Here is a 27,367-nt window from a genome sequence, read left to right as displayed (position 1 = left end):
TCATCGTCCAAAAGTTATCACCCGTTAGCACACCAAGCTGCCCCGCACAAAGATGACAACCTCAACCTATGACCCTCAAAGCTGCCCCGCATAAAGATGGCGTCCAGACTTAATTTCAACTCCTGCCACGTCTTGAACGCCGGCAACGTGCAGTTGCCCCCGCTCCCCCGCTCCCCCACACCCGGGTCTTGTTCCGAACAGGCTGCGAGCACCCCGACCGAGCGCAATCTCTCCCCGTTACCGGCGGCGGTGACGTCAGAGGCGGGGGCGGGCGGCCGCGGGTTGACTGACATTGTGACGTCGCGGCTGGGGGCGGGGCGGCGCGCCCTGGCTGTTAACGGTCAGCGCCGAGGAAGGCGAGGAGCGGAGCGGGACGGAGGCGCGCTCCAGCGGTCGGCAGCCATGGGCAACCGGGTGGCGCGCGAGGACTTCGAGTGGGTCTACACCGACCAGCCGCACACGGCGCGCCGGCTGGAGATCCTCGGTCAGTAGCGGTCAGGGACCGTTAGCCGCGGGTCGGGTGGGGGCCGTGGGTACGGCGGCGCCTGCTTGAACGACGAGGCTGAGTGGGGGATACGTGACTCCGGCCGGCCGGGTCGGGGTCGGGGTCGGGAATAGGCCGAAGCCTTGGTCCGTTACGTGGCCGGGCGGGCAGTGGTATATGTCTACCCGGCCGCCGCCGCCCCCTACCCCGGATGGGCCCAGCTTCCGGCCGCACCCTCGCTCTGTACCGTTATTCGGATAGCCACCGTCCTCTTCACCCCAACGTGTTCGCGGGGACCTCCGCCACCTACCGACCCACGGCCAGCTTCCCCTGCTCTGCGTCGAAGCTGTTCGAGGTTTAGAAACGAGTGGTCAGGTCACTGTTTACGGTACGGTACTTTGAGTGCTGGATGTTTGCTGTTTTTCACTAAAAACAGATCTAATTAATGAGCCGTAATGGAACGTGTGTGGGGGAGGGGTTGGGAGGTAACGGGACTAGACTAAATCAGCACAAAATGTGTCGTCGTGTTCTCTTGCAGAGCAGGGCGCCTGCCTGTACTTCAGTCTTACCGGTGTCTGCATTCCAGGTACTCGCCGTTCTCTAAAGAGTTTCCCCTGTGAATCACGTACACTGACACTGCTCCCATTTAGTTTGCCTTTGACACACAAAAGTATTATTATTTCCTATCCATAGCCCTCAATTTTATACACTCAATTAGTCCCTCAGTCTCTGCTCCAAAGAATAGTCTTAGCTTCACCATTCTCTGCTAGTCCAGACAACATCCTGAAGAGCCTCCTCCAGTGTCTTAAGTTCTGTCATGTGCTTCCTATCTGGCAGACGTGTACAATACACTAGCTGAGGTCTGACTAAAGGTTGGAGCATGACCTGATTCAGAATGAAATATTTTGCCTAGTTCCTTGATTTTCCCTTTATTGCATGGTCAGCTGTCCTCTCCTATCAGTGTCCAACTTTTTTTTAAAGCCCTTTGCCTCTTAGTTTTTCCACATCATTCCCTCTTCTCCCCTCATCCATATTTGCCCCTTCACCTGCACCTGCCAGCTCATGCTCCTCCACCCCATTTTATTCTGGCGTCTGTCATCTTTTCAGTTCTGATGAAGGCTGTTAGCTTGAAATGTCTGTTGTTCATTTCCCCCAATAGATACAGCCTGACTTGTTGACTTCCTCCAGCAGTCTCATTGTCAGCAACACATTTACAGCAATTCTGGTTAACTAATCCCATTTATCAGCATTTAATCTTTAGCCGTTTGTGCTTTGATTCAAATATTCTTCACCGAACTTCTCTCGTGAGAGTATCAGTTTCTGCCAAATGCTCAGATTTGAGCCATTTTGGATCCTCTTGCCCTAATTTGTACTGTGTACCAAATGCAGATTTCTATATGGGGTGAGGAGAAAAGTGCATGTGTTGTCAGGGGTGGTGAGTGTGTGGAACTGAAGAATGAGGAGATTTATGAGGAAGATCTGCTAAATTTGTGGATTGACCTGTCCCGATTTGCTAGAAGAGACGTTGTAAATCAATGACCACGTTAATTTGTTCCCCAGCACTTTCTGCTCCAGATTTTCCTGACCTGTATAGCATGCTGCAATAAATGCCATTCCTTCTCTGGTTACTGCTTTGAACAGGGCTTCCTTTCAGTAAAGATATTGCAATTCCACATGCCTTGTGCTTTCCCTACTGCAGGGTGTTGGTGGGCTATAGAATTTGGGTAATCTGCCCTCTTTTGGGTTAGGAAATGCTGGAGCCTTCAGAATCTAGTTTATTGTCAGTGACTCTGAACAGTAGGGCAAGGACATAAAATTGCTAAATTTCAAATGTACAGTACAAAACTGGAATGTGTTCATAGGTTCACAGCTATTCAGGAATCTGATGGGGAAGAAGCTGTTTCTAAATAGTTTGTCTTCAGGCTCTTCTACTTGTCTCTAGTCATAACGTGAAGATGTGTACTGGGTGATGAGGGGCCTTGGTGATGGATGTTGTCTTCATGAGGCAAATCTTTTGAAGGGGTTCAAGAGGGTTGTGCCATACAACCCACAGTAGACTTCGTACAGGGCTGTGATGCAGTCAGGGATTTGAACACTCTTTGGCAGGTGAAGCAGTGATTAACTTCCATTTCTTCCAGTCTGGTGTCTGGCATTTCACAATGCAGTCCCCATTGGGAGGGGGAAACCTCCCAGGTCGAATGAATGTTTCATGAACCTTATTCTGTCTGCAGGGGTGACTGAACTTCTGTCACTTTACTTCTCCATTCTGAACTCCATCTGCCACTTCTCAGCCCAGTTTTGCATCCTATCAATGTCCAGCTGTAACCTCTGACAGCCCTCCACACTATCCACAAGACTAGTCTGTCTTGTTCCTGCTCTGTTATGATGAGGCCCAACATGTCTTCTAGTAGGGCACACTGCTCCATCCTGGACTTGATACTTGCAATTGTAGAATCTGATCAGCCAGTTCTGCAGTAAGTAATAATGGTGGTTTGTTTTCTGCATGAGTACAGTATGACTTTGGTCACTTCCTGTGACTTTGCATTTCAGTGCCTACATACTTTTGTTTTATCAGTGAAAACATTTCACAGCTCATTGCCACAAATTTGTTCTGTCTGCTCCTAATTCTCAAATGTTAACGAGTCTTCCCCATTGATAAAATGCAAAATTGCCTAATGATTACCTTGTTTTTAAGCAGGGTGGATGTTCAGGTGATGCTGAAACTGCACAACTACTAGAAGTCTGGTCAACTTCAGCATTAAGGGACTTGACAGTGTGAATCTAAGTTCTAGATGATAGAAACATAGAAAACCTACAGCACAATACAGGCCCTTTGGCCCACAAAGTTGTGCCAAACATGTCCCTACCTTAGAAATTACTAGGCTTACCCATAGCCCTCTATTTTTCTAAGCTCTATGTAACTATCCAAAGTCTCTTAAAAGACCCTATCATATCTGCCTCCACCACTGTTGCCGGCAGCCCAGTCCACACACTCACCACTCTGCGTTTAATAAAAAAAAAACTTGCCACTTGCATCTCCTCTGTACCTACTCCCCAGCACTTTAAACCTGTGTCCTCTTGTGGCAACCATTTCAGCCCTGGGAAAAAGCCTCTGACTATCCACACGATCAATGCCTCTTATACACCTCTATCAGATCACCTCTCATCTTCTGTCACTTCAAGGAGAAAAGGCCGAATTCATTCAACCTATTCTCATAAGGCATGCCCCCCAATCCAGGCAACATCCTTGTAAATCTCCTCTGCACCCTTTCCATGGCTTCCACGTCCTTCCTATAGTGTGGCGACCAGAACTGAGCACAGTACTCCCAAGTGGGGTCTGACCAGGGTCCTGTATAGCTGCAACATTACCTCTCGGCTCCTAAATTCAATTCCACGATTGATGAAGGCCAATACACCGTACGCCGCCTTAACCACAGAGTCAACCCATGCAACTGCTTTGAGCGTCCTATGGACTCGGACCCCAAGATCCCTCTGATCCTCCACACTGCCAAGAGTCTTACCATTAATACTATATTCTGCCATCATATTTGACCCACCAAAATGAACCACCTCACACTTACTGGGTTGAACTCCATCTGCCACTTCTCAGCCCAGTTTTGCATCCTATCAATGTCCAGCTGTAACCTCTTACAGCCTTCCACACTATCCACAACACCTCCAACCTTTGTGTCATCAGCAAACTTACTAACCCATCCCTCCACTTCCTCATCCAGGTCATTTATAAAAATCATGAAGAGTAAGGGTCCCAGAACAGATCCCTGAGGCACACCACTGGTCACCGACCTCCATGCAGAATATGACCTGTCTACAACCACTCTTTGCCTTCTGTGGGCAAGCCAGTTCTGGATCCACAAAGCAATGTCCCTTTGGATCCCATGCCTCCTTACTTTCTCAATAAGCCTTGCATGGGGAACCTTATCAAATGCCTTGCTGAAATCCATATACACTACATCTACTGCTCTTCCTTCATCAATGTATTTAGTCACATCCTCAAAATTCAATCAGGCTCATAAGGCATGACCTGCCCTTGACAAAGCCATGCTGACTATTCCTAATCATATTATGCCTCTCCAAATGTTCATCAATCCTGCGCCTCAGGATCTTCTCCATCAATTTACCAACCACTGAAGTAAGACTCACTGGTCTGTAATGTTCTGGGCTATCTCCACTCCCTTTCTTGAATAAAGGAACAACATCTGCAATCCTCTGGAACCGCTCCCATCCCCATTGATGATACAAAGATCATTGCCAGGGGCTCAGCAATCTCCTCCTTCAGTAGCCTGGGGTACATCTTGTCCGGTCCCGGTGACTTATCCAACTTGATGCTTTCCAAAAACTCCAGCACACCCTTTCTTAATATCTCCATGCTCAGGCTTTTCAGTCCGCTGCAAGTCATCACTACCATCACTGACAACACACATCAAAGTTGCTGGTGAACGCAGCAAGCCAGGCAGCATCTCTAGGAAGAGGTATAGTCGACGTTTCGGGCCGAGACCCTTCGTCAGGACTGTTGAAGGGTCCTGACGAAGGGTCTCGGCCTGAAACGTCGACTGTACCTCTTCTTAGAGATGCTGCCTGGCCTGCTGCGTTCACCAGCAACTTTGATGTGTGTTGCTTGAATTTTCAGCATCTGCAGAATTCCTTGTGTTTGCTACAATCACTGAAATCCTTTTCCATAGTGAATACTGAAGTAAAGTATTCATTAAGTATCTCTGCTATTTCCTCCAGTTCCAGACACACTTTCCCACTGTCACACTTGATTGGTCCTATTCTCTCACGTCTTATCCTCTTGCTCTTCACATCCTTGTAGAATGCCTTGGGGTTTTCCTTAATCCTGCCCACCAAGGCCTTCTCATGGCCCCTTCTGGCTCTCCAAATTTAAGCTCCTTCCTGTTAGCCTTATAATCTTCTAGATCTCTAACATTACCTAGCTTTCTGAACTTTTTGTAAGCTTTTGTTGACTAGATTTATTACAGCCTTTGTACACCACGGTTCCTGTACCCTACCATAACTTCCCTGTCTCATTGGAACGTACCTATGCAGAATTCCACATAAATTTCCCCTGAACATTAGCCACATTTCTTCTGTACTTTTCCCTGAGAATATCTGTTTCCAATTTAAGCCTCCAATTTCCTGCCTGATAGCCTTATAGTTCCCCTTACTCCAATTAAATGCTTTTCTGACTTATGTTCCTATCGCTGTCCAATGCTATTGTAAAGGAGATAAGATTATTACTGTCTCCAAAATGCTCTCCCACTGAGATCTGACACCTGACCAATGGTAATGAATGTATTTCCAGTGTAGCTTCCTAGCTCATTCTTGAAGTGGAAAGGTTAATTTGCAATGTCCACCAATTTGTTGGTTGCAGACAAGTGACTTCAAACAGCTATAAATAGTAAGGGGATTTAAAAAAACTTCATGAATGTGATTGGGGCATTTTCTCCCCAATTGTGAGGTAATGACTGAATTCTTCAACCATTTACACCAGTTTAAGTAATGTCTTTTTAAATTGTTTAGCTTTGCTTTGTTAGAAATACAAAACCAAATTTGTAATTTTCTGACTTTGATTCCTGAAACAAAATGACTTCTGAACCTACTGTTTCCCCATAAACTTTTCAGCATGGTAATGGGACAAATTTCCTGTCAAATTATTAAGGACCATATCATGTAGCTTCCTCAGAATTCTGGTCAATATACAGTCCAACATAGAAATTTACTGATTTGTCACAAACCTTTAATCTTTTTGCTCTTTAGTATTTGTCTTTGTCATTGGGAAAGAATAAAAAATATTTTTACAAAACACTTGGCTGGCTGTAGTTGCAGCACAGGTCTTTTGTGGAACTTGTTGAATTTCTCTATCCTTTCCAGCTTTTGAATCTAGGTGATTAATTTTCCATCAATTCCATGCCCTTGATGCTGGTCAAATAACCAAAAGCTGTGTGTGTCCGTATCTGCAGTTGGCAATTCTCAGTGTCAGCTTATCGGTTTAACAAGAATAGTCTAAATTATGCTTTCTCCTTTTTGCCCTTGAATATTGAGAATAAGGTATTTCAAATCTGCCATTACAACTGAGCATCCAACTTGGTTTTTAAAACATTCAATATGAAATGGTGGCTAGCCACATTTTGTAATGTCAAATAGTAAAGGGATCTGTAATTGAAGCCTCTTGCCTATTTCGTAGAATTCCTAGGATACCCCTGTGATGCACATACCTGTAGGAATTTCTAGCACAATGCTATGTATCCCATAGTTTCTGGCCAAGGAGCTTTGTAAACCAGTTGGTTCTGATTTTCTAGTCTAGTAGTATATATGTATATAACAGTTTTGGCAAAAGTGTAGAGAATTGAGCCCATGACAAATGTCTTCTACCCATTGATTCTGTTTTCACTTTCTCTGTAATTGTCACACCATTCTGCATTCTTATTTATTTCCCTTGGCTACACCAATGCACGGGCTGTTTCTGGCAAAGGACTACTTGGCAAGTAGAAGGCCTTCAAAAGTAAAATTGAGGTGGGGGGGGGGAACCTGTGTGCCTGTCAGCATAAAAGGTAAGACAACAGGTTTAGGGAACTTGGAGGTTTTTGGGAGATGTCTGTTTTTTTAAAATGTGCATATCAAGTATAGGCAGGTAAAAACAAATGAGGTACTTGGGTACAAGAAATGCAAGAGAACACTTGGGAAAGAAATCAGGAGGGCTAAAAGAAGGCATAAAGTTTCTCTAGCAGACAAGGTGAAGGATAATCCTAAGGGATTTTACAGATATGTTAAGTACAAAAGCATTGCAAGGGACAAAATTGGTCCTTGGGAAGATCAAATATGTGGGGCCAAAGAGAGGGGGAGATCTTAAATGGATTATTTTTTGCATCTTTGTTTACTTGGGAAGTGGTCTCCAGAAGTGAGGGAAAACAGCATCACCCTATACAGATTAGAGATGTTTGCTTTGTTGAGGTGAATTAGGGTGGATAAATCCCCAGGGCTTGATGGTGTTCCCTTGGACTATGGGTGGCAAGTGCAGAAAATGCAGGGGCCCTAGCAGAGATTTAAATCACCCTTGGTGACAGGTGAGACATTACAGGATAGCTAATGTTCTGTTTATGAAGGGCTATAAAATAGATCAGGAAATTATAGGCCTGTGAACCTGACATCAGTAGTGGGAAAGTAATTGGAATGTATTCTAATGGACTGGAAATGAGTATTTGGATTGACATCGACTGATTGGGGATAGTCAGCATAGCTTTGTGTGTGGTAGGTTATGTCTGACCAATCAACACACACAAAATGCTCGAGGAACTTGGGCCTGGCAGCATCTATGGAGAAAAAGTACAGTTGATGTTTTGGGCCAAGACTCTGGCAGGACTGGAGAGGAAAAAGATGAGATTAAAAGTTGGTGGCGAGAAGAGAGAAACCTAAGGTGCTGAGTGGAACTGGGAGGGAGAAGGATGAAGTAGAGGGCTAGGAAGTTGATTGGTGAAAGATACTGGGCTGGAGAAGGGGGAGTCTGGAGGACAGAAAGTCATGAAAGAAAGGTGGGGTGGGGGGGGGGGGAGAGAGAGGAGAGATTTCCAGCATCTGCGGATTTTCTCTTGTTTGTCTAACCAATCATAGTTTTTGAGGAAATTGAAAGCAAGGCACTGCATATTGTTCACATGGACAACAGGGCACTTGACAAGGTACTGCATAGGAGGTCAGTCAAGAAGGCTGAATTCAAAATGAAGTAGTAAATTGGCTTTGTGGGAGAAGGCAGAGTGGAGTAAATGGTTCCCTCTGTTACTGGAGGCCTGTAACTGATGCAGTGCTCCAGTGCTGGGCCTGTTTGTCCTCATTATCAATGATCTGGATGAACATGTGAACTGGATCAGCAAATTTGTAGATGGCATCAAGATTAGGAGTGTAGTGGACAGTGAGGAAGATCATCAGATCGTGTGGTGGTGTTTGGACCAGCTGACAAAATGGCAGATGGGATTTGATGCAGACTGTGGCAGTAGGACCAACCAGGGAGGTCTTGCAAAGCTTTGGTACGTTGGCCTTTACAAATTGAACTATGAAGGACAGGAGGTGGGATGTTGTATTGAAGTCGTATAAGATATTGAGGCCTAATTTGGAGTATTGTGTGCAGTTTTGCTTACCCACTTGAAGGGAAAATGTAAATAAGATTAAGAGTAAAGAGAATTTAAAGGGTGTTGCTGGGACTGAGTTGTAAAGAAATATTGAATAGGTTGGATTTTATTGCTTGAAATGTTGAAGACTGAGGGGAGATTTGATAGAGGTATACAAAATTAAGGGGTATAGGCAGGGTAAATGCAGGCTTTTTCTGCTGGGGTTGGATGGCATTACAACTGGAGGTCTTGGGTTAAGGGTAGAGATGCCACTGGGAATGCTCAGTAAGCCAGGATGCATCTGTGGAAAGTTGGTGCATCAGGTCAGACCATTCAGAACTGATGAAGTGTTATTAGTAGATGATACTGCTAGTGAGAGAATTGCACTTGCAGGAACCAACTATTTTAGTTGTCAGGTGAGCAGAAATTCTGTTGATACAAGTTGGATATTTTGTCTGAGTATTGTAGATGTGAGCTGTTGAAACTTGTCAGGAATTTGTTCAGTTTATTTTGGGAAGCAAATATTGTTTGCCAAAGCAACTGCAGATTTTTAATCACTTCAAATATCTGGCCGGATTCTTGTCAAGTGACTCTGTGTGTGGGGGAGACTGCAGATGTACCTTATCTAGAAAGATTTTGGCTTCAAAGGGCACTACACCAAATAAATGTGTTCACACCCACAGTTTGTATTTTTAATGGTTACATTTGGTTCAAAAGTACAAATTCTGGGCGAATCATTGGTGTCCCTGCAGGTCAGGTGAAGGAATGTGTGCAGCCAGGTAACCTGTTTGTCAAAATTTCACTCGCCATTGAGCTGGACAGCAGATCAGTCTTAAAAAAAACATTGCTGGATTATATTTTCTGAGGATACTTGGAGTCTTCATGCTGCATCACAACCAAAATCCCAATTACTTTGGATGCATAAACTAATCAAGTCTGTCCTCAACAACAGCTTTGGGAGACACTCAAGCTATATACATTCAAATTCCTGCAGGTAGTTTGGCTAGAGGCTTGGAAGTCACCTTTAGGCTCTGTTTATTCATATGGCAAAACTGCTTGCCCAGCCATTCTTCTCTGGGGGGGGGGCCCCCCCCCCCCCCCCCAAACCATAGACCTGTTTAATATTGGGTTTGACCTAGTTCGGATTTTCATTCTAATACCAGGAGTTTACATTGTTAAATATCAAAGGTACTTCACTGAAATTTGGGTTAGAATTGGGATTTGGATGCAAATTAGGAGCAGGTCCTGATCCCTGCCATTTTGATCATGGCTCATCTGAATTTCTCCTGACTTTGCTTTCATGTCTACTTGTAACTCTTTAACCTGTTGCTTACAGTGCCCATAAAAAAAAGTGTTCACCCCCTTGAAGTTTTCATGTTTCGTTGTTTTAAACATTGAATCTCAGTAAATTTAATTTGGCTTTTTTGACACTGATCAACAGACTTGTGAACAGATATTTACAAAGTGATGTAAATTGCAAAATAATTGATTGTGTTCATCCCCTTCAATATGGCACACCAAATCATGTAGCCAATTGGTTTTGAGTCACATGATTAGTTAAATGGAGATCACCTGTGTGCAGTTAATGGGGTTTCAATTGATTGTAGTGAAATACATCCATCTGGAAACCAACTGTTGGTGAGTTTGTATCCTGGCAAAAACTACACCATGAAGACAAAACATTCCAAGCAGCTCCATGAAAAGGTTATTGAAAAGCATAGGTCAGGAGATGGGTACAAGAACATTTCCAAGTCACTAAATATCCCTTAGAATACAGTAAAGTCAATAAAGTAATGGAAAGAATGTGGCACAGCTGTAAATCTGCCTAGAGCAGGTGAGAATATCACCTGGTCCCTCAACACCAGGCCCAGCAGTGTCTGTACTTTCTGCGAAGGCTGAGAAAAGTCCATCTCCCACCCCCCATCCTCACCATATTCTGCACAGGTTGTATTGAGAGCATCCTGAGCAGCTGCGTCACTGTCCGGTTCAGAAATTGCATCATCTCAGATCGCAAGACCATGCAGCAGATAGTGAGGTCAGCTGAGAAGATCTTCGGGGTCTCTCTTCCCGCCATTACAGACATTTACACCACACACTGCATCCATAAAGCCAACAGCATTATGAAGGACCCCACGCACCCCTCATACAAACTCTTCTCCCTCCTGCCATCTGGCAAAAGGCACTGAAGTATTCAGGCTCTCATGACCAGACCATGTAACAGTTTCTTCCCCCAAGTCATCAGACTCCTCAATACCCAGAGCCTGGACTGACACCAACCTACTGCCCTCTACTGTGCATTTTGTCTTTATTATTTATTGTAATACCTGCACTGTTTTGTGCACTTTATGCAGTCCTGGGTAGGTCTGTAGTCTAGTGTAGTTTTGTGTTGTTTTACGTAGTTCAGAGTAGTTTTTGTATTGTTCGTGTAGCACCATGGTCCTGAAAAACGTCTTGTTTTTACTGTGCACTGTATCAGCAGTTACAGTCAAAATGACAATAAAAAGTGACTTGACTTAACTGTGTAAGAAGGGGACTAGTGAAGGAGGTCACCAAGAGACTTGTGACAACTCTGGAGGAGTTACAAACTTCAGTGATTGAGATGGGAGAATTTGCACATTCAAAGCCTGGGTGCTTTGCCAGTCAGCTTGGGTGGTGGTGGTGGGGGGGGGTGTCTTGCATGAAATCTCACTAGTTTGCTAGAAAACATGGGAGACTGAAGTTAGCTGGAAGGTTCTGTGGTCCGAAACCAAACTTGAGCTTTTTTGGCCATCGGACTAAACACTGTTTGACACACCATCCCGATTGTGAAGCCTGATGCAGTCTGCAAGAGAACTGCAGCTTGGGAATTTTTTCAGCAAGACAATAACCAAGCATAAAGCCAAAGCTACATGAATGGCTTAAAAAGAAAGTTGAATTAATGTCCTAGCCCAGATCTCATCCGGTTTAGTATTTGTGGCTGGGCTTGGAAAGGGCCATTCATCCATGATCCCTGCACAATCTGACAGAGCTTGAGCAGTTTTGTAAAGAATGGGGAAAAATTGCAGTGTCTAGATGTGTCAAAGCTGATACGGACCTCTCCGCACTGAATCAAGGCTGTAATTGCTGCCAAAGGTGCATCTACTAAATACTGACTTGGAGGGTCAGTAGAAATTTGTCTTCACTTTGATATGGAAGTCTTTTTTTTGTTGATCAGTGTTTTTTAAAGTCAAATTAAATCACTGTTTTAATGTTGTAATACAATAAAACATAACTTCTAGGCACTATATAAGAATCTAGTGTGACAGTCAAGACTTAAAGTTCAAAGTAAATTTTATTATTGAAGTACATTGCCATATGCAACCCTGAGATTCATTTTCCTGCAGGCATACACAGCAAATCGAAGGAATATTAATACAGGATCAATGAAAAATCATGCAGAAGCTGCAAATGTATAATTAACAAACGTGAGACGAGTATTTGAAGTGAGATCATTGGTTGTGGGGACATCTCAATGGGTGTGAGTTTAGTTATCCCCTTCTGTTCAAGAGCCTGTTGGTGTGAGTCCTGAAGCTCTTGTACCTGATGGCGGCAGTGAGAAAAGAGCATGGCCTGAGTGTTGGGGATCTGAATGTTGCTTTCCTACAGCATTTCTGTAGAGTGCTCAATATTTGGGAGGGCTTCTCTTGTAATGTACTGGACCAAATGTACTTTTTTTTTCTAATCTCAAGTGTATACCAGTCTTGGTTGAGACTAGTGAGGCAAATCTTGGCCCCTTTGCAGTTAAAATGGCAAAGTGGCAGTAGAATTAGATAGTTGGGAGAAGATGCAGAAAACTAGCTGAACATTTTAGAACCAAGTGATGAGTGAGAACACGGAAACAAACATCTGAAACACTAAGCTGAAATTGCAAACTATGTTCCTAGAATAGCTAAAGGAAGCAAGTGGTTAGGGTATATTTGGAAGGCTTGTAGCAGGTTGCACAGTTGGTTATTGACATGGGAGCATTTGGCAGTGGGACAGTACACTGATTTGAGTAGAATTTGCTTGTCCCTTATTCACCTTCATGAATAAGGGAGACTCAAGCTATCAGATTGTCTTCATAAATGATGTGCAGCACATTGTATTGTGGGACTAATGCAAACCGTGATTCTAGACAAGTGGCTGCATCAGCTAAATCACTGGCAAGCTGAGTGTATTCTGTCAATGTCTTCAATCATGGTTTTGTTTTTCTTGGATAGAATTCCAGTGCTAGACTGTGGCATCTACTATCTTTGGTATGTCTTGAGTTTGCCCTAGATGCTGTTGAACTGTTACTGGAAGAGAATAGTCTATCAGATTCCTGACATACACCTGTCCTGATACTGCAGCCATGGTTATTCATTACACATGGCCATACTAATTCAACTGAATGATTGACGAGATCTATTTCTCAGTAAGTGATTATTATGAGACTTCAACTGGAGACCAGAGCTATTGGTCCAAATTTGGGTGTTGCCAGGGAAGCTTGAATTTGCATTTGGCACCTGAGAAGAATCTGCAGTAGTGGTTTAGTGTCAGATAACTCGGACCTACTGAGAAGTGAATTGAAGGCCGATGATCAGAAGTCGGTTGTAAGTGGTCCAGTAGGCTGTTAACTGGGGGATTAGTAAATGCTGTCCTCAAACTAGTGTATCCCATTTGCTTAACATTACATAGCTCTCCCTGCCCTGCTGGATTGTGTGCTTGTTACTAGAGTGGGACTGTACCTACAAATTTGAGTTAATGATGCCACATTGCTGTCCCTGGCAGATCATAGATGTTTCACCTGTTTCTTCATCCCTTAAACCATGATCTGCAGGATTCCATCATTTGAAACCTTCCAAATAGTGCAATGCAAGTCTTGGACCTGATTGCCAGCCATTTGTGTATCAGCTCATTATCTGAGCTGTTGGTATAATTACTGGCACTGTGACAAATTAATCCCTCTCCCTGATTCAAATGTCTTGCTACTTGTATTGCAGAAGCCCATAGTTTGGGATGTAGTCTACTGTAACTGAGTAAAACAATCCTAGACTTTGGGCACTAGTCCCTGTTCTATAAAGTTCACACAATATTTCTCCCAGTATTGAGGAGATCAAGGTATTATCCTTGAACAATTGTTCACTTTTTTAATGTTCCTTTGTCCTGCTGGATTGCATTGATTTACCCTATTTTGGGTCCACCAAACCTCTTGACCCAGTGTGACAGTGCTGCTGGAACTGTCACTGCCTCAGCCCAGGGACAAGCAAGCTGTTAAATGAGGAGTTGGTAAATATTGTCCTGAAACTCTTGCATCCCAGTACTTGCTGAATTGGAGTTTGTTCTGACCTTGGTGCTGTGGAATTTTGGCCTCGGCCTCCTCCCCCTCCCCCCTGGCTTTCTTCCCTCAAAGATCCATCCTTGGTGTAGATGAGTGACCGGTAAATGGATGTTAAAAGATTGAATTGCTTCAGTTGTGTAGTTTTTTGATACAATTGCACTTCTTTGACTATGCATGTGTACAAGAAAATGAACTTGGGGTAGTATATGGTGACATACATAATTTGATAAACTTTGTGGTTGCAGCCATTATTTGGTTTCATTTGTTCTAGTAAATCTCTATCCTTACTGGGACCATCACCTGATGTGAATAGAACTGAAGTATTGTATCTGTTTGGGAAGGTTTTGGACCAGTGTCTAGTTTGGGTTAACTGTTTGTTCAATTATTGGGTAAATGAAAGCTTTAGCTTAGATCCATAAATGGCTGACAGTGGATGTAATGTGCTAGTAACACAAATGCTGGAGGAACTCGGCAGGCCAAGTAACATCTATGGGGGGGAAGTACAGTTGAGATTTTGGGCCCAAATGTTGACACTGCCTTTTTCCATAGATGCTACCTGGCCTGCTGAGTTCCTCCAGTATTTTGTGTATTGCTCAGATTGCTGCTGATTTTCTTTGTGGTAACATGCTGGTATTGTAGTCATTACAGACCAACACCTGGAATATCCTGTCAGCTGCTAGTGGGGAATTTTCATTGTTGCACTAGCTTAACATTAACATTTCTGGTTGAATATCTTTGCTGTTTATCTAGGGAAAGTTGATAATGGGTTTGAGAGAGAATGGGCAAGAGAACTTTTGTCCATTTACTGACACCATCTTTCAAGGGAAAGTTGAAATTGGTTTTATCCGCCAGATTTTTGAACAGTTCTAAATTTTAGATTGAATACTGCAAATATCTTTATAATGGCATCCTAAGCAGCCCCTTAAGTTCGTGTAGATATTCAATCTGAGACCCAATGTCTTTAAAAACGCAAACAACAGGAATTCTGCAGATGCTGGAAATTCAAGCAACACACATCAAAGTTGGACGAAGGGTCTTGGCCTGAAACATCGACTGTACCTCTTCCTAGAGATGCTGCCTGGCCTGCTGCGTTCACCAGCAACTTCGATGTGTGTTGTCCCAATGTCTTTTAAGTTTGGGCCAGGGGCAACCTGAGAATCGGTTTTAGTATCACTGGCATACATTGTGAAATTTGTACAATTGGGTATATATTAAGTAACACAAAAGAGTCCAGGTCAGAAGTTTTAAGGCCAGAGGTGGCCTGTCCTGGGTTGGTGTGCATGTGTTAGTGTTTCACTGTCTTGATGTATGTGTGATAAATCTAAACCTATGATTGTGGCTCATGTGTTCAGTTCTGAAGCAATTGTTGATGATCAAATGATATTTCTCACTCATTGCTGTTGCAGACCAGGCCAGAGTTTTGAACAGGTTTTTTTTGTCTTGCAGCCAAATATCCTGAGATCAAGTTGTTGATGGGCCCAGATCACAACCTAAAGTGGATCATCATCCTGATGGTAGCAGTGCAGGTTGTGGCCTTCTACCTTGTGAAGGACTTGGAATGGAAGTGGGTGTTATTCTGGGCGTATGTGTTTGGTGGGTGTATAAACCATTCCATCACACTGGGCATCCATGAAATCTCTCACAATGCTGCATTTGGGCACAAGTATGCACTGTTCAACCGCTTTTTTGGCATGTTTGCTAATCTTCCTGTTGGTCTGCCATACTCGGTCTCCTTCAAGAGGTACCACATGGATCATCATCGCTACATGGGTGGAGATGGTATTGACGTTGACATTCCCACAGATTTTGAGGGCTGGTTTTTCTGCACCAGACTAAGGAAGTTTTTCTGGGTCATCCTGCAGCCTCTGTTTTATGCCACGCGCCCACTCTGCATCAACCCCAAACCCATCACTCACTTAGAGATCGCTAATCTGGTTGTTCAGTTAACCTTCAACCTGCTGATATGTAATCTGTGGGGAGCAAAACCAGTTGTCTACATGTTGGCAGGATCTCTGCTGGGAATGGGCCTTCATCCAATCTCTGGACACTTCATTGCTGAGCACTACATGTTTCTGAAGGGGCATGAAACCTACTCTTACTACGGCCCCCTCAATCTAATCACCTTCAATGTTGGCTATCACAATGAACATCATGACTTTCCCAGTGTTCCAGGCTGCAGACTTCCTCAGGTGAGTGGTGTTTTTAAAAAAATAAACAAATTCCTCTATTCTGGGGCTGAGCTATTGAACCATTTGTTAGCTGATGGGTGTCTGAGATATAATGGTAGGTTCTACATGAAATTGTGCACATTGACTTAGTGGCTTGAAGTTCATTTAATTTTGTTTTGGCTGTGCACTCACTATACAATGTACTGTGCAGATACAGCTGTGCAAACAAGGAGAGGCTGTTCTATTTGCATTTCACATTAGTACTGTGGATTTGCCACTTGAATTCAGGCTGGTGAGTAAGACTCAAACTTGCAGAAAGTGCAGACTTGAATGAACTGCTTGATGTGAAATGATTAGAACAAATCCACTCTTTAACACTGCAACTGAGTCGGGCAATGTTCGGACAAGTAAAAATCTGAATCTTTTTAAATTCAATTTGCCTGTTAATGACCACAGCTGCAAAGTGAAATCCTCTGGGCCGCAGCAGAAGGAATAAAGTACAAGATTTCAGTACTTGGCTACAAATCATGGAGTTGTTGGCATCTCCAGTGTGGCTGGTGTTCAGTCTTGCTTTGGGTGTGGGTCTGTGGTTGTTTCCATAGTGACACATGACACTAGGAATAAGTCTCGGCCTCTACAGGCTTGATTAGTGTAACAGGAAAAGTGAGTGTAGCTATGACACAGCCTGCCCTCCCACGGGTGACTGGATGGAGCTGTAACCTGAGGGATTAGTTAAAACCTTTTGCCAGTGTCCAGGTTAAGTAATTACTTAGTAATTTCATTTCTGTAGGTGAAGAAGATAGCAGCTGATTACTATGACAACCTGCCCCAGTATTCTTCCTGGGTGAAAGTGCTCTATGACTTCATCATGGATGATACGATCAGCCCTTACTCAAGAATCAAGAGAACAGTGAAAGATGCAAAACAGGACTAGGAGTGAACTTGCCAACAGACAAAAAAGGTGGCTCGCCTGCTGGGCAAATTTTAAGCTGTTTTTACAAATCTTGCATTTTCCAAGAACACTGTTATTAAGTGTCTTTGTACAAACCATGCACTAACAATATTTAGTCTATTAAAGTGTTTTGTCTGCTAAATAGTTTTGCTCAGCTGTTAAACTAATTCAAGGAATTTGAAGTGACTGCAGGATGTCTGTCTGGCAAAGGAAGAGGTGATCTTGGCAATGGAAAGCTTTGGCAATTATATTGTGGAACTGTTGCCTGTTAGGTTGAGTTTGCCTCTGTGCCAAGGGTCATATCTGATCGCCTCCCCTTCAGGTGGTTCTGAGTATTGTTCTATAGTTTAACTTGACAAGCTGGATTGAGTTTGAGTCAGTTATACTCGAAGCAGTTCGATGATTGGGTTGTTGCCTGTTTCAACAGGCAACAACCCAGAAGCTCACGTTATACTTCAACATAAGTGGATGGGGTGTTTGTCTACAGTTGTAGAAACTGCAAAAGCAACTGTTGGGAAGTGGTTACTAGAGGCAGTTGAGGAGAGGCATTGGTATACTTGTAACAATGGCAACTCCAAATTGGATGGGATTAAACTTTAAGTTTTCCATCAAGTTTAAGTATCTAAGTCAGTCTCCTGAAGTTCAGTTCCTCTACCCTCCATTTTCAGGGTTTTAATATCAGATGAAGGAGAATAACAAATTCCTGCCTTTGGGTGTGGGGGAAAAACTAAAGGCTCTGTACTGGTTCATAAAGTTGACTAAAGGATGAGTGTGGCCAAGAATACTTGTGGGGGAACTTGCTCACTGTACACTGGTTGCTAACTGCTTCCCCTTACCCTTCCTCTTCCTGTTTCGACTGCAAGGATCAGTTTCTGCACTGGTGTACATTGCATGTATTTGTACCGATGTTAAAACCACCCAATGTTTTCCATTTTGCAGTTGAAAAATAAATGGCTTTAATACTTCAAGTTGAGTTTGTGGTTATTCTGCAGCTGTAGAAAGATGAACAAAATTACAGATGTAATACATAGAATGTGAAGGACCAATATGAGCTAGACCAAGTAACAAGTGGCAGTTTTTGACCATAATTCTGTTGGTCTTGAGCAAGAGCAGGGCTAACTGAGAATGCAATAGAAAGGAAGGACATAAGCCGGGAAGATGTGGAATCGATATGGGTAGAGCTGCGTAACACTAAGGGGCAGAAGACGCTGGTGGGAGTTGTGTACAGGCCACCTAACAGTAGTAGTGAGGTCGGAGATGGTATTAAACAGGAAATTAGAAATGTGTGCAATAAAGGAACAGCAGTTATAATGGGTGACTTCAATCTACATGTAGACTGGGTGAACCAAATTGGTAAAGGTGCTGAGGAAGAGGATTTCTTGGAATGTATGCGGGATGGTTTTTTGAACCAACATGTCGAGGAACCGACTAGAGAGCAGGCTATTCTGGACTGGGTTTTGAGCAATGAGGAAGGGTTAATTAGCGATCTTGTCGTGAGAGGCCCCTTGGGTAAGAGTGACCATAATATGGTGGAATTCTTCATTAACATGGAGAGTGACGTAGTTAATTCAGAAACAAAGGTTCTGAACTTAAAGAGGGGTAACTTTGAAGGTATGAGACATGAATTAGCTAAGATAGACTGGCAAATGATACTTCAAGGATTGACGGTGGATAGAAACATAGAAACATAGAAACATAGAAAATAGGTGCAGGAGTAGGCCATTCGGCCCTTCGAGCCTGCACCGCCATTTATTATGATCATGGCTGATCATCCAACTCAGAACCCAGCCTTCCCTCCATACCCCCTGACCCCTGTAGCCACAAGGGCCATATCTAACTTCCTTTTAAACATAGCTAATGAACTGGCCTCAACAGTTTGCTGTGGCAGAGAATTCCACAGATTCACCACTCTCTGTGTGAAGAAGTTTTTCCTAACCTCGGTCCTAAAAGGCTTCCCCTCTATCCTCAAACTGTGACCCCTCGTTCTAGACCTCCCCAACATCGGGAACAATCTTCCTGCATCTAGCCTGTCCAATCCCTTTAGGATCTTATACGTTTCAATCAGATCCCCCCTCAATCTTCTAAATTCCAACGAGTACAAGCCCAGTTCATCCAGTCTTTCTTCATATGAAAGACCTGCCATCCCAGGAATCAATCTGGTGAACCTTCTTTGTACTCCCTCTATGGCAAAGATGTCTTTCCTCAGATTAGGGGACCAAAACTGCACACAATACTCCAGGTGTGGTCTCACCAAGGCCTTGTACAACTGCAGTAGTACCTCCCTGCTCCTGTACTCGAATCCTCTCGCTATAAATGCCAGCATACCGTTCGCCTTTTTCACCGCCTGCTGTACCTGTATGCCCACTTTCAATGACTGGTGTATAATGACACCCAGGTCTCGTTGCACCTCCCCTTTTCCTAATCGGCCACCATTCAGATAATAATCTGTTTTCCTATTTTTGCCACCAAAGTGGATAACTTCACATTTATCCACATTAAATTGCATCTGCCATGAGTTTGCCCACTCACCCAACCTATCCAAGTCACCCTGCATCCTCTTAGCATCCTCCTCACTGCTAACACTGCCACCCAGCTTCGTGTCATCCGCAAACTTGGAGATGCTGCATTTAATTCCCTCATCCAAGTCATTAATATATATTGTAAACAACTGGGGTCCCAGCACTGAGCCTTGCGGTACCCCACTAGTCACCGCCTGCCATTCTGAAAAGGTCCCGTTTATTCCCACTCTTTGCTTCCTGTCTGCTAACCAATTCTCCACCCACACCAATACCTTACCCCCAATACCGTGTGCTTTAAGTTTGCACACTAATCTCCTATGTGGGACCTTGTCAAAAGCCTTTTGAAAATCCAAATATACCACATCCACTGGTTCTCCCCTATCCACTCTACTAGTTACATCCTCAAAAAATTCTATGAGATTCGTCAGACATGATTTTCCTTTCACAAATCCATGCTGACTTTGTCTGATCATTTCACCGCTTTCCAAATGTGCTGTTATCACATCCTTGATAACTGACTCCAGCAGTTTCCCCACCACCGACGTTAGGCTAACCGGCCTATAATTCCCCGGTTTCTCTCTCCCTCCTTTTTTAAAATGGCAGGCATTTAAAGGTTGCATGGATGAACTACAACAATTGTTCATCCCAGTTTGGCAAAAGAATAAATCAAGGAAGGTAGTGCACCCGTGGCTGACAAGAGAAATTAGGGATAGTATCAATTCCAAAGAAGTAGCATACAAATTAGCCAGAGAAAGTGGCTCACCTGAGGACTGGGAGAAATTCAGAGTTCAGCAGAGGAGGACAAAGGGCTTAATTAGGAAGGGGAAAAAAGATTATGAGAGAAAACTGGCAGAGAACATAAAAACGGACTGTAAAAGCTTTTATAGATATGTAAAAAGGAAAAGACTGATAAAGACAAATGTAGGTCCCCTGCAAACAGAAACAGGTGAATTGATTATGGGGAGCAAGGACATGGCAGACCAATTGAATAATTACTTTGGTTCTGTCTTCACTAAGGAGGACATAAATAATCTTCCAGAAATAGTAAGGGACAGAGGGTCCAGTGAGATGGAGGAACTGAGCGAAATACATGTTAGTAGGGAAGTGGTGTTAGGTAAATTGAAGGGATTGAAGGCAGATAAATCCCCAGGGCCAGATGGTCTGCATCCCAGAGTGCTTAAGGAAGTGGCCCAAGAAATAGTGGATGCATTAGTGATAATTTTTCAAAACTCGTTAGATTCTGGACTAGTTCCTGAGGATTGGAGGGTGGCTAATGTAACCCCACTTTTTAAAAAAGGAGGGAGAGAGAAACCGGGGAATTATAGGCCGGTTAGCCTAACGTCGGTGGTGGGGAAACTGCTGGAGTCAGTTATCAAGGATGTGATAACAGCACATTTGGAAAGCGGTGAAATGATCGGACAAAGTCAGCATGGATTTGTGAAAGGAAAATCATGTCTGACGAATCTCATAGAATTTTTTGAGGATGTAACTAGTAGAGTGGATAGGGGAGAACCAGTGGATGTGGTATATTTGGATTTTCAAAAGGCTTTTGACAAGGTCCCACATAGGAGATTAGTGTGCAAACTTAAAGCACACGGTATTGGGGGTAAGGTATTGGTGTGGGTGGAGAATTGGTTAGCAGACAGGAAGCAAAGAGTGGGAATAAACGGGACCTTTTCAGAATGGCAGGCGGTGACTAGTGGGGTACCGCAAGGCTCAGTGCTGGGACCCCAGTTGTTTACAATATATATTAATGACTTGGATGAGGGAATTAAATGCAGCATCTCCAAGTTTGCGGATGACACGAAGCTGGGTGGCAGTGTTAGCAGTGAGGAGGATGCTAAGAGGATGCAGGGTGACTTGGATAGGTTGGGTGAGTGGGCAAACTCATGGCAGATGCAATTTAATGTGGATAAATGTGAAGTTATCCACTTTGGTGGCAAAAATAGGAAAACAGATTATTATCTGAATGGTGGCTGATTAGGAAAAGGGGAGGTGCAACGAGACCTGGGTGTCATTATACACCAGTCATTGAAAGTGGGCATGCAGGTACAGCAGGCGGTGAAAAAGGCGAACGGTATGCTGGCATTTATAGCGAGAGGATTCGAGTACAGGAGCAGGGAGGTACTACTGCAGTTGTACAAGGCCTTGGTGAGACCACACCTGGAGTATTGTGTGCAGTTTTGGTCCCCTAATCTGAGGAAAGACATCTTTGCCATAGAGGGAGTACAAAGAAGGTTCACCAGATTGATTCCTGGGATGGCAGGTCTTTCATATGAAGAAAGACTGGATGAACTGGGCTTGTACTCGTTGGAATTTAGAAGATTGAGGGGGGATCTGATTGAAACGTATAAGATCCTAAAGGGATTGGACAGGCTAGATGCAGGAAGATTGTTCCCGATGTTGGGGAGGTCTAGAACGAGGGGTCACAGTTTGAGGATAGAGGGGAAGCCTTTTAGGACCGAGGTTAGGAAAAACTTCTTCACACAGAGAGTGGTGAATCTGTGGAGTTCTCTGCCACAGCAAACTGTTGAGGCCAGTTCATTAGCTATGTTTAAAAGGAAGTTAGATATGGCCCTTGTGGCTACAGGGGTCAGGGGGTATGGAGGGAAGGCTGGGTTCTGAGTTGGATGATCAGCCATGATCATAATAAATGGCGGTGCAGGCTCGAAGGGCCGAATGGCCTACTCCTGCACCTATTTTCTATGTTTCTATGTTAGGTGGGATCTAGCTGGGGTCAAATGCCTACTATTTACAGGCAAAAGAAGAGTTGGTATGTGGGTTTTTAAAACTGCCAAAGCAAGAATCCAGGGTCAGCATGTTCCTGTTGGGCTGAAGTGAGAGATAACAAGTTCAGTGAACTCTGGCTGATTTGTCAAGCAGGAATGAATAATTCTCATTTCTTCAGTTATAATAGTAAAATGATTAGAGATTGGATACATGCATATGGAGGCAGGAGGTATTTGCAGACTTGAATTGCATTGCACTGGGCTGGGAAAATGCATAGGGTCTGACCAGTTGCATTCCCAGACCTCAGGAGGCTAGGGAAGAAACTGCAGAGGGCATTATACAGATAATTGCTTCATTGTTGGCCCCTGACAACAGGAAGCTGGGAGTACAAATGCACAATTTGCTGACGGGCTGTGCAAGTAGGAGGAGGTGAAGCATTAACCAGGATATTGAGTTCAGGAGTAGGGATGTGTTACTGGGAGTATTGTACAGTTTTTGTCATTTATAGAAAAGACAAGCTGAAAAGGAGGCAGAATGAATTTGAGTTGATCACAATAGATCTTTATTTCTTGGAGGATGAGATGAAGGGTATGGTGATCATAGTCTTTTCCCCAGGGTCAAAGCCCAAAATCAGCAGGCAGAGAATTGGAGGGAAGAGAATTAAGAGACACGAGGTACTTCACAGGTAAAGAGGAAGTAGTGAGATTGGCACATTTCCAAGCCTTGAGGCAGTTGGATAGGTACATGGAGGGGAGATCCTTGGGTTATGGGCTAAATGCAGGCAACTGGAATTAACTGGGCAGATACTGTGGTTGGCATGGACCAGTTGGTTTGAAGGGACTTTTTCCATGCTGTATACTCTTCTGGAACGGAGAGCAAAAACTGCTGGAGGAAGAAACAGCAGGAAATGGGCTGAGCCCCTCACTCGGTCACTGACCCACTGTTCCTCAGCAGTGGTGCTTCACTTTGTTATAAAGTGAAACCTCCCTGTGCAATGGCAGGTGTTTGTCCATTACTGCTGTAAACTTGGCATCCTGGTCAGGGGGAAGGAAGCAGGATCTGGATGTAGATGTAATCTGCACATAACTTGCAGAAGAAATCCTTCCATGATCAAATGTTTTTTTTTTAACTCACTATTGGGATTGCAGCATTCTAGTGAATACTGACCATCACTACATCAGTCAAATACAACTCCTGGGTTATTTGTACTCTATCCTTCAAAGCTTCTATTAGTTAACCTCACTAAAATCTATAGGAAACTTCCAATCCAGTGACATTGATAAAAGGCCTAGCTTGATATTTAAGAAGGGGGCAAGGAAGCAAAAAGGAAATTATAGACCTGTTAGCTTGACATCGGTGGTTGGGAAATTGTTGGAGTCGATTGTCAAGGATGAGGTTACAGAGTACCTGGAGGCATATGACAAGATAAGCAGAACTCAGCGTGGATTCCTTAAAGGAAAATCCTGCTTGACAAACCTATTGCAATTTTTTGAGGAAATTACCAGCAGGCTAGACAAGGGAAATGCAGTGGATGTTGTATATTTGGATTTTCAGAAGGCCTTTGACAAGGTGCCACACATGAGGCTACTTAACAAGATAAGAGCCCATGGAATTACGGGAAAGTTACATGGATAGAGCGTTGGCTGATTGGCAGGAAACAGAGAGTGGGAATAAAGGGATCCTATTCTGGTTGGCTGCCGGTTATCAGTGGTGTTCCACAGGGATCAGTGTTGGGACTGCTTCTTTTTACATTGTACATCAACAATTTGGATTATGGAATAGATGGCTTTGTGACTAAGTTTGCTGACGATACGAAGATAGGTGGAGGGGCCGGTTGTGCTGAGGAAACGGAGAGTCTGCAGAGAGACTTGGATAGATTGGAAGAATGGGCAGAGATGTGGCAAATGAAGTACAATGTTGGAAAGTTTATGGTTATGCACTTTGGCAGAAAAAATAGACGGGCAGACTATTATTTAAATGGAGAAAGAATTCAAAGTTCTGAGATGCAGCGGGACTTGGGAGTCCTCGTACAGGATTCCCTTAAAGTTAACCTCCAGGTTGAGTCGGTAGTGAAGAAGGCGAATGCAATGTTGGCATTCATTTCTAGAGGAATAGAGTATAGGAGCAGGGATGTGATGTTGAGGCTCTATAAGGCGCTGGTGAGACCTCACTTGGAGTACTGTGGGCAGTTTTGGTCTTATTTAAGAAAGGATTTGCTGACCTTGGAGAGGGTACAAGAGAAGATTCACTAGAATAATTCCAGGAATGAGAAGGTTAGCATATGAGGAACGTTTGTCCGCTCTTGGACTGTATTCCTTGGAGTTTAGAAGAATGAGGGGAGACCTCATAGAAACATTTTGCATGTTGAAAGGCATGGACAGAGTGGATGTGGCAAAGTTGTTTCCCATGATGGGGGAGTCTAGTACGAGAGGGCATGACTTAAAGATTGAAGGGCGCCCTTTCAGAACAGAAATGCAAAGAAATTTTTTTAGTCAGAGGGTGGTGAATCTATGGAATTTGTTGCCACGGGCAGCAGTAGAGGCCAAGTCATTGGGTGTATTTAAGGCAGAGATTGATAGGTATCTGAGTAGCTAGGGCATCAAAGGTTGTGGTGAGAAGGCGGGGGAGTGGGACTAAATGGGAGAATGGATCAGCTCATGATAAAATGGCGGAGCAGACTCGATGGGCCGAATGGCCTACTTCTGCTCCTTGGTCTTATGGTTATGGTCTTGATCTCAATACTAATCTTTCAGTTGTAATGTTAGGCTGTCTGAAGTTAAAAAGGAAATGGAAAAAATAGGTTGATCCCTCGCTAATAGATGAATTCACAAACAGTACAAAGTATAGATTGTGTGGCAGTCATGGCCTTTAAGAGTTGATATTGTAGAAAGTACAGCACAAAATATTGTACAGTGTTTTAGTTTTTCACAATTGTATTTCTTTCTAATTCACATAGATGTTACAGTAATTTTCCCCTGAGGTTAAAGCAGCTAAAAGCACTAAACCATCAGGATTTCCAAATACAATGGAACTTTCATCAGCAGCTAGGACTTGATCATTACATGCTAGATCCCAGCAGTTAAGTCTTTTTCTCCAGTGAAACTTTAATCTGGCTTCTGCGACTGGGCTCTTGAAGCTCCACAGCAGATGTTCACAGTGGCCGAGAGAAAGTGATGGCTGCAGCATGCCCAGCTCTTGGCACTGATTCAGATGAACCTCACTACAGTTCGTACTGTTACAAAGCAACTCCTCCACTTTAAGCTCAGGAAGGAGGGGAAAATGGCACTTAAGCACTGAGGATAACCCCAGCATGCTGCTAGCCCAGCTACAAACATTAAAAATAAAACTTGAAGCATAAGAGTAATTAAAGAAATTCTTCAACCAAAGTGAAACTGCCATCTTATCAGCTGATGGTGAGATAATAGCAATTCAGTACCTGCAGTGCTGCCAAAATATGAGCAGCTGCAATAACACAAAGTAATCAACAAATTGGGCCCAATTCTGCTGACAGCAGATCTCCACCTTAGTTGTGTTTGAATAGCAAGAGCAGACCAGGTTAGATGGTGCCAACAGAGATGTTCAAGCACGATTACACTTTTTAGAACAGTACAACATGGTTTGGGTCCTTTGGCCCATTGTGTTTTGAGCTGGGCCTACACTTCACGAGTTTGCACTGAAGTTATCTCACTCTTAAAACAGTGCAAGCTCCCCACAGTGGGAGAGAGTGAATCGGGAAGGTTTCCGCAGCGTTCAGTTATGTGTTGTACCATCATAGCTCGTTTTCCCCCCTCCCCCCAGGTTTGGCAAAATTCATCTTGTCTATGAATTTCCTCTTTAGCCCATCACAAATTTAAATCCAAATACCCCCTTAATTACAAACACCCACTCCTAAGTTTGTGCCCAGAGAAACAAAGTTTAGACACTTCCAAAACCAGATCCAAACAGGTCTTCAATCCTGGTGCCATTATTTAATGGGGAAAGAGGAGTTTGGTATTTTTAATGGCATTTACTTTGGGGCCCATCCTCAGAGTCCAAGCTTGTAAGGGCTACTCCAGCAAAGGCAACAACAGGGGCCTCACCAACACCACAACATCAATTCTTCTCACCGACTGAGGGACTGTCGCAGCTGCTTGTACATCAGCTGATCCTGCAAGGGACAGAGTGAGAGGACCACATCAGGTGGGAGGAGAGAGAAAGGCTTGAGTAAAACTGAACCACCCTTCAGGGTTAAACAGAAATGAAACTGGTTCCAGGACAGATAAGATAACGGCTGAGCCAGCTCAGGTTTGTATGGAGAAATAAAACTCGTGCTCAGCTGGCATTCCCAAGGTAAGGCAGTTAATTAACAACCAGCCAACTCACCAAAGTCCGCCACGTGGAAGAGGTGGGCCTGAGCGCCTGACACTGAACTTTGTCCTCTGGATAGATATTCCATCCTGATGACAGCTGCTTTGCTGTCCAAAAATATTTCAACCCTGCGCCTTCCTGACCTACACCAACACTTATTTCATTTTTGTTCTGTTTGCTAGTCTATGAATTACATTGCCCTGAATCTGTTCCACTGCAACCACACCTTGAGGTGTTGTCTGCTTCTGAGCGTTCCGATTTTGATCATGGTTTTTTAAAAATCAGGAACTTTGCCCTCTCCAGAGGCAAGCCTGAGTCTGGTCTTTCAACATGACATCAGAAAGATTTTTGGTGATTCTCAAATTCATGAACTTGGTACTGGGAATGCTTGACTGTAGTGAAAGGCAAGGCTGATTGATAGTTCTAATTTTAGGGAAACTGACTGGGTAGAGAATCCATCCACTGGACAATCTGGGTGGAAAAGACACCAAATTTAGTAAGGCCAAATGGCCCAAAGGGAAAATCGCACATTCATTCCAAACTGTGAAACCTTTCTCTCATCTTCAGGAATCCCAAGCCACTTGGTCTGCCCCCTCTCCCATTGCATTTGTTGCAAACCACTGGAGTGGCCTTTTCTATCCATTTACTCCCTCCAATCCGATCCTGCAGTGATCCACTCCGGAAAGAGCTGGTAACATGACTTCAACTTGAGCCTGAACACCTCAAAAACCCC

At 43.8% G+C, this 27,367-nt stretch overlaps 2 protein-coding genes across 6 annotated transcripts in view; one reads left to right on the top strand and one right to left on the bottom strand.

Moving 5' to 3' along the window:
* The first annotated feature begins 310 nt into the window (after positions 1-310).
* LOC134342417 (sphingolipid delta(4)-desaturase DES1-like) lies at positions 311-17,481 on the top strand. Of its 2 annotated transcripts, none has more exons than XM_063040512.1 (3): positions 311-484; positions 15,365-16,107; positions 16,877-17,481. In XM_063040512.1, exons 1-3 carry the CDS (start codon positions 403-405, stop codon positions 17,018-17,020), a joined length of 969 nt encoding a protein of 322 aa, XP_062896582.1. In that variant the 5' UTR covers positions 311-402; the 3' UTR covers positions 17,021-17,481. The 2 variants fall into 2 exon arrangements, with proteins under 2 accessions (XP_062896582.1, XP_062896583.1); XM_063040513.1 differs by lacking the exon at positions 311-484 and adding an exon at positions 719-872.
* A 4,772-nt stretch (positions 17,482-22,253) lies between these two features.
* nvl (nuclear VCP like) overlaps positions 22,254-27,367 on the bottom strand; it is a 162,123-nt gene continuing 157,009 nt past the window's right edge. For all 4 annotated transcript variants that reach the window (XM_063040507.1, XM_063040509.1, XM_063040508.1 and 1 more), the window contains one exon: positions 22,254-26,434. In XM_063040507.1, coding sequence (XP_062896577.1) covers positions 26,390-26,434 — 45 coding nt within the window. In that variant the 3' untranslated portion in view covers positions 22,254-26,389. The remainder of the gene's footprint in view (positions 26,435-27,367) is intronic.

Source organism: Mobula hypostoma, chromosome 2 (genome assembly GCF_963921235.1).
Source record: "Mobula hypostoma chromosome 2, sMobHyp1.1, whole genome shotgun sequence".
NCBI classification, from domain to species: Eukaryota; Metazoa; Chordata; class Chondrichthyes; order Myliobatiformes; family Myliobatidae; genus Mobula; species Mobula hypostoma.
The sequence above is the reverse complement of the archived record's forward strand: the minus strand, read 5'-3'. Positions and strand labels throughout refer to the sequence as shown.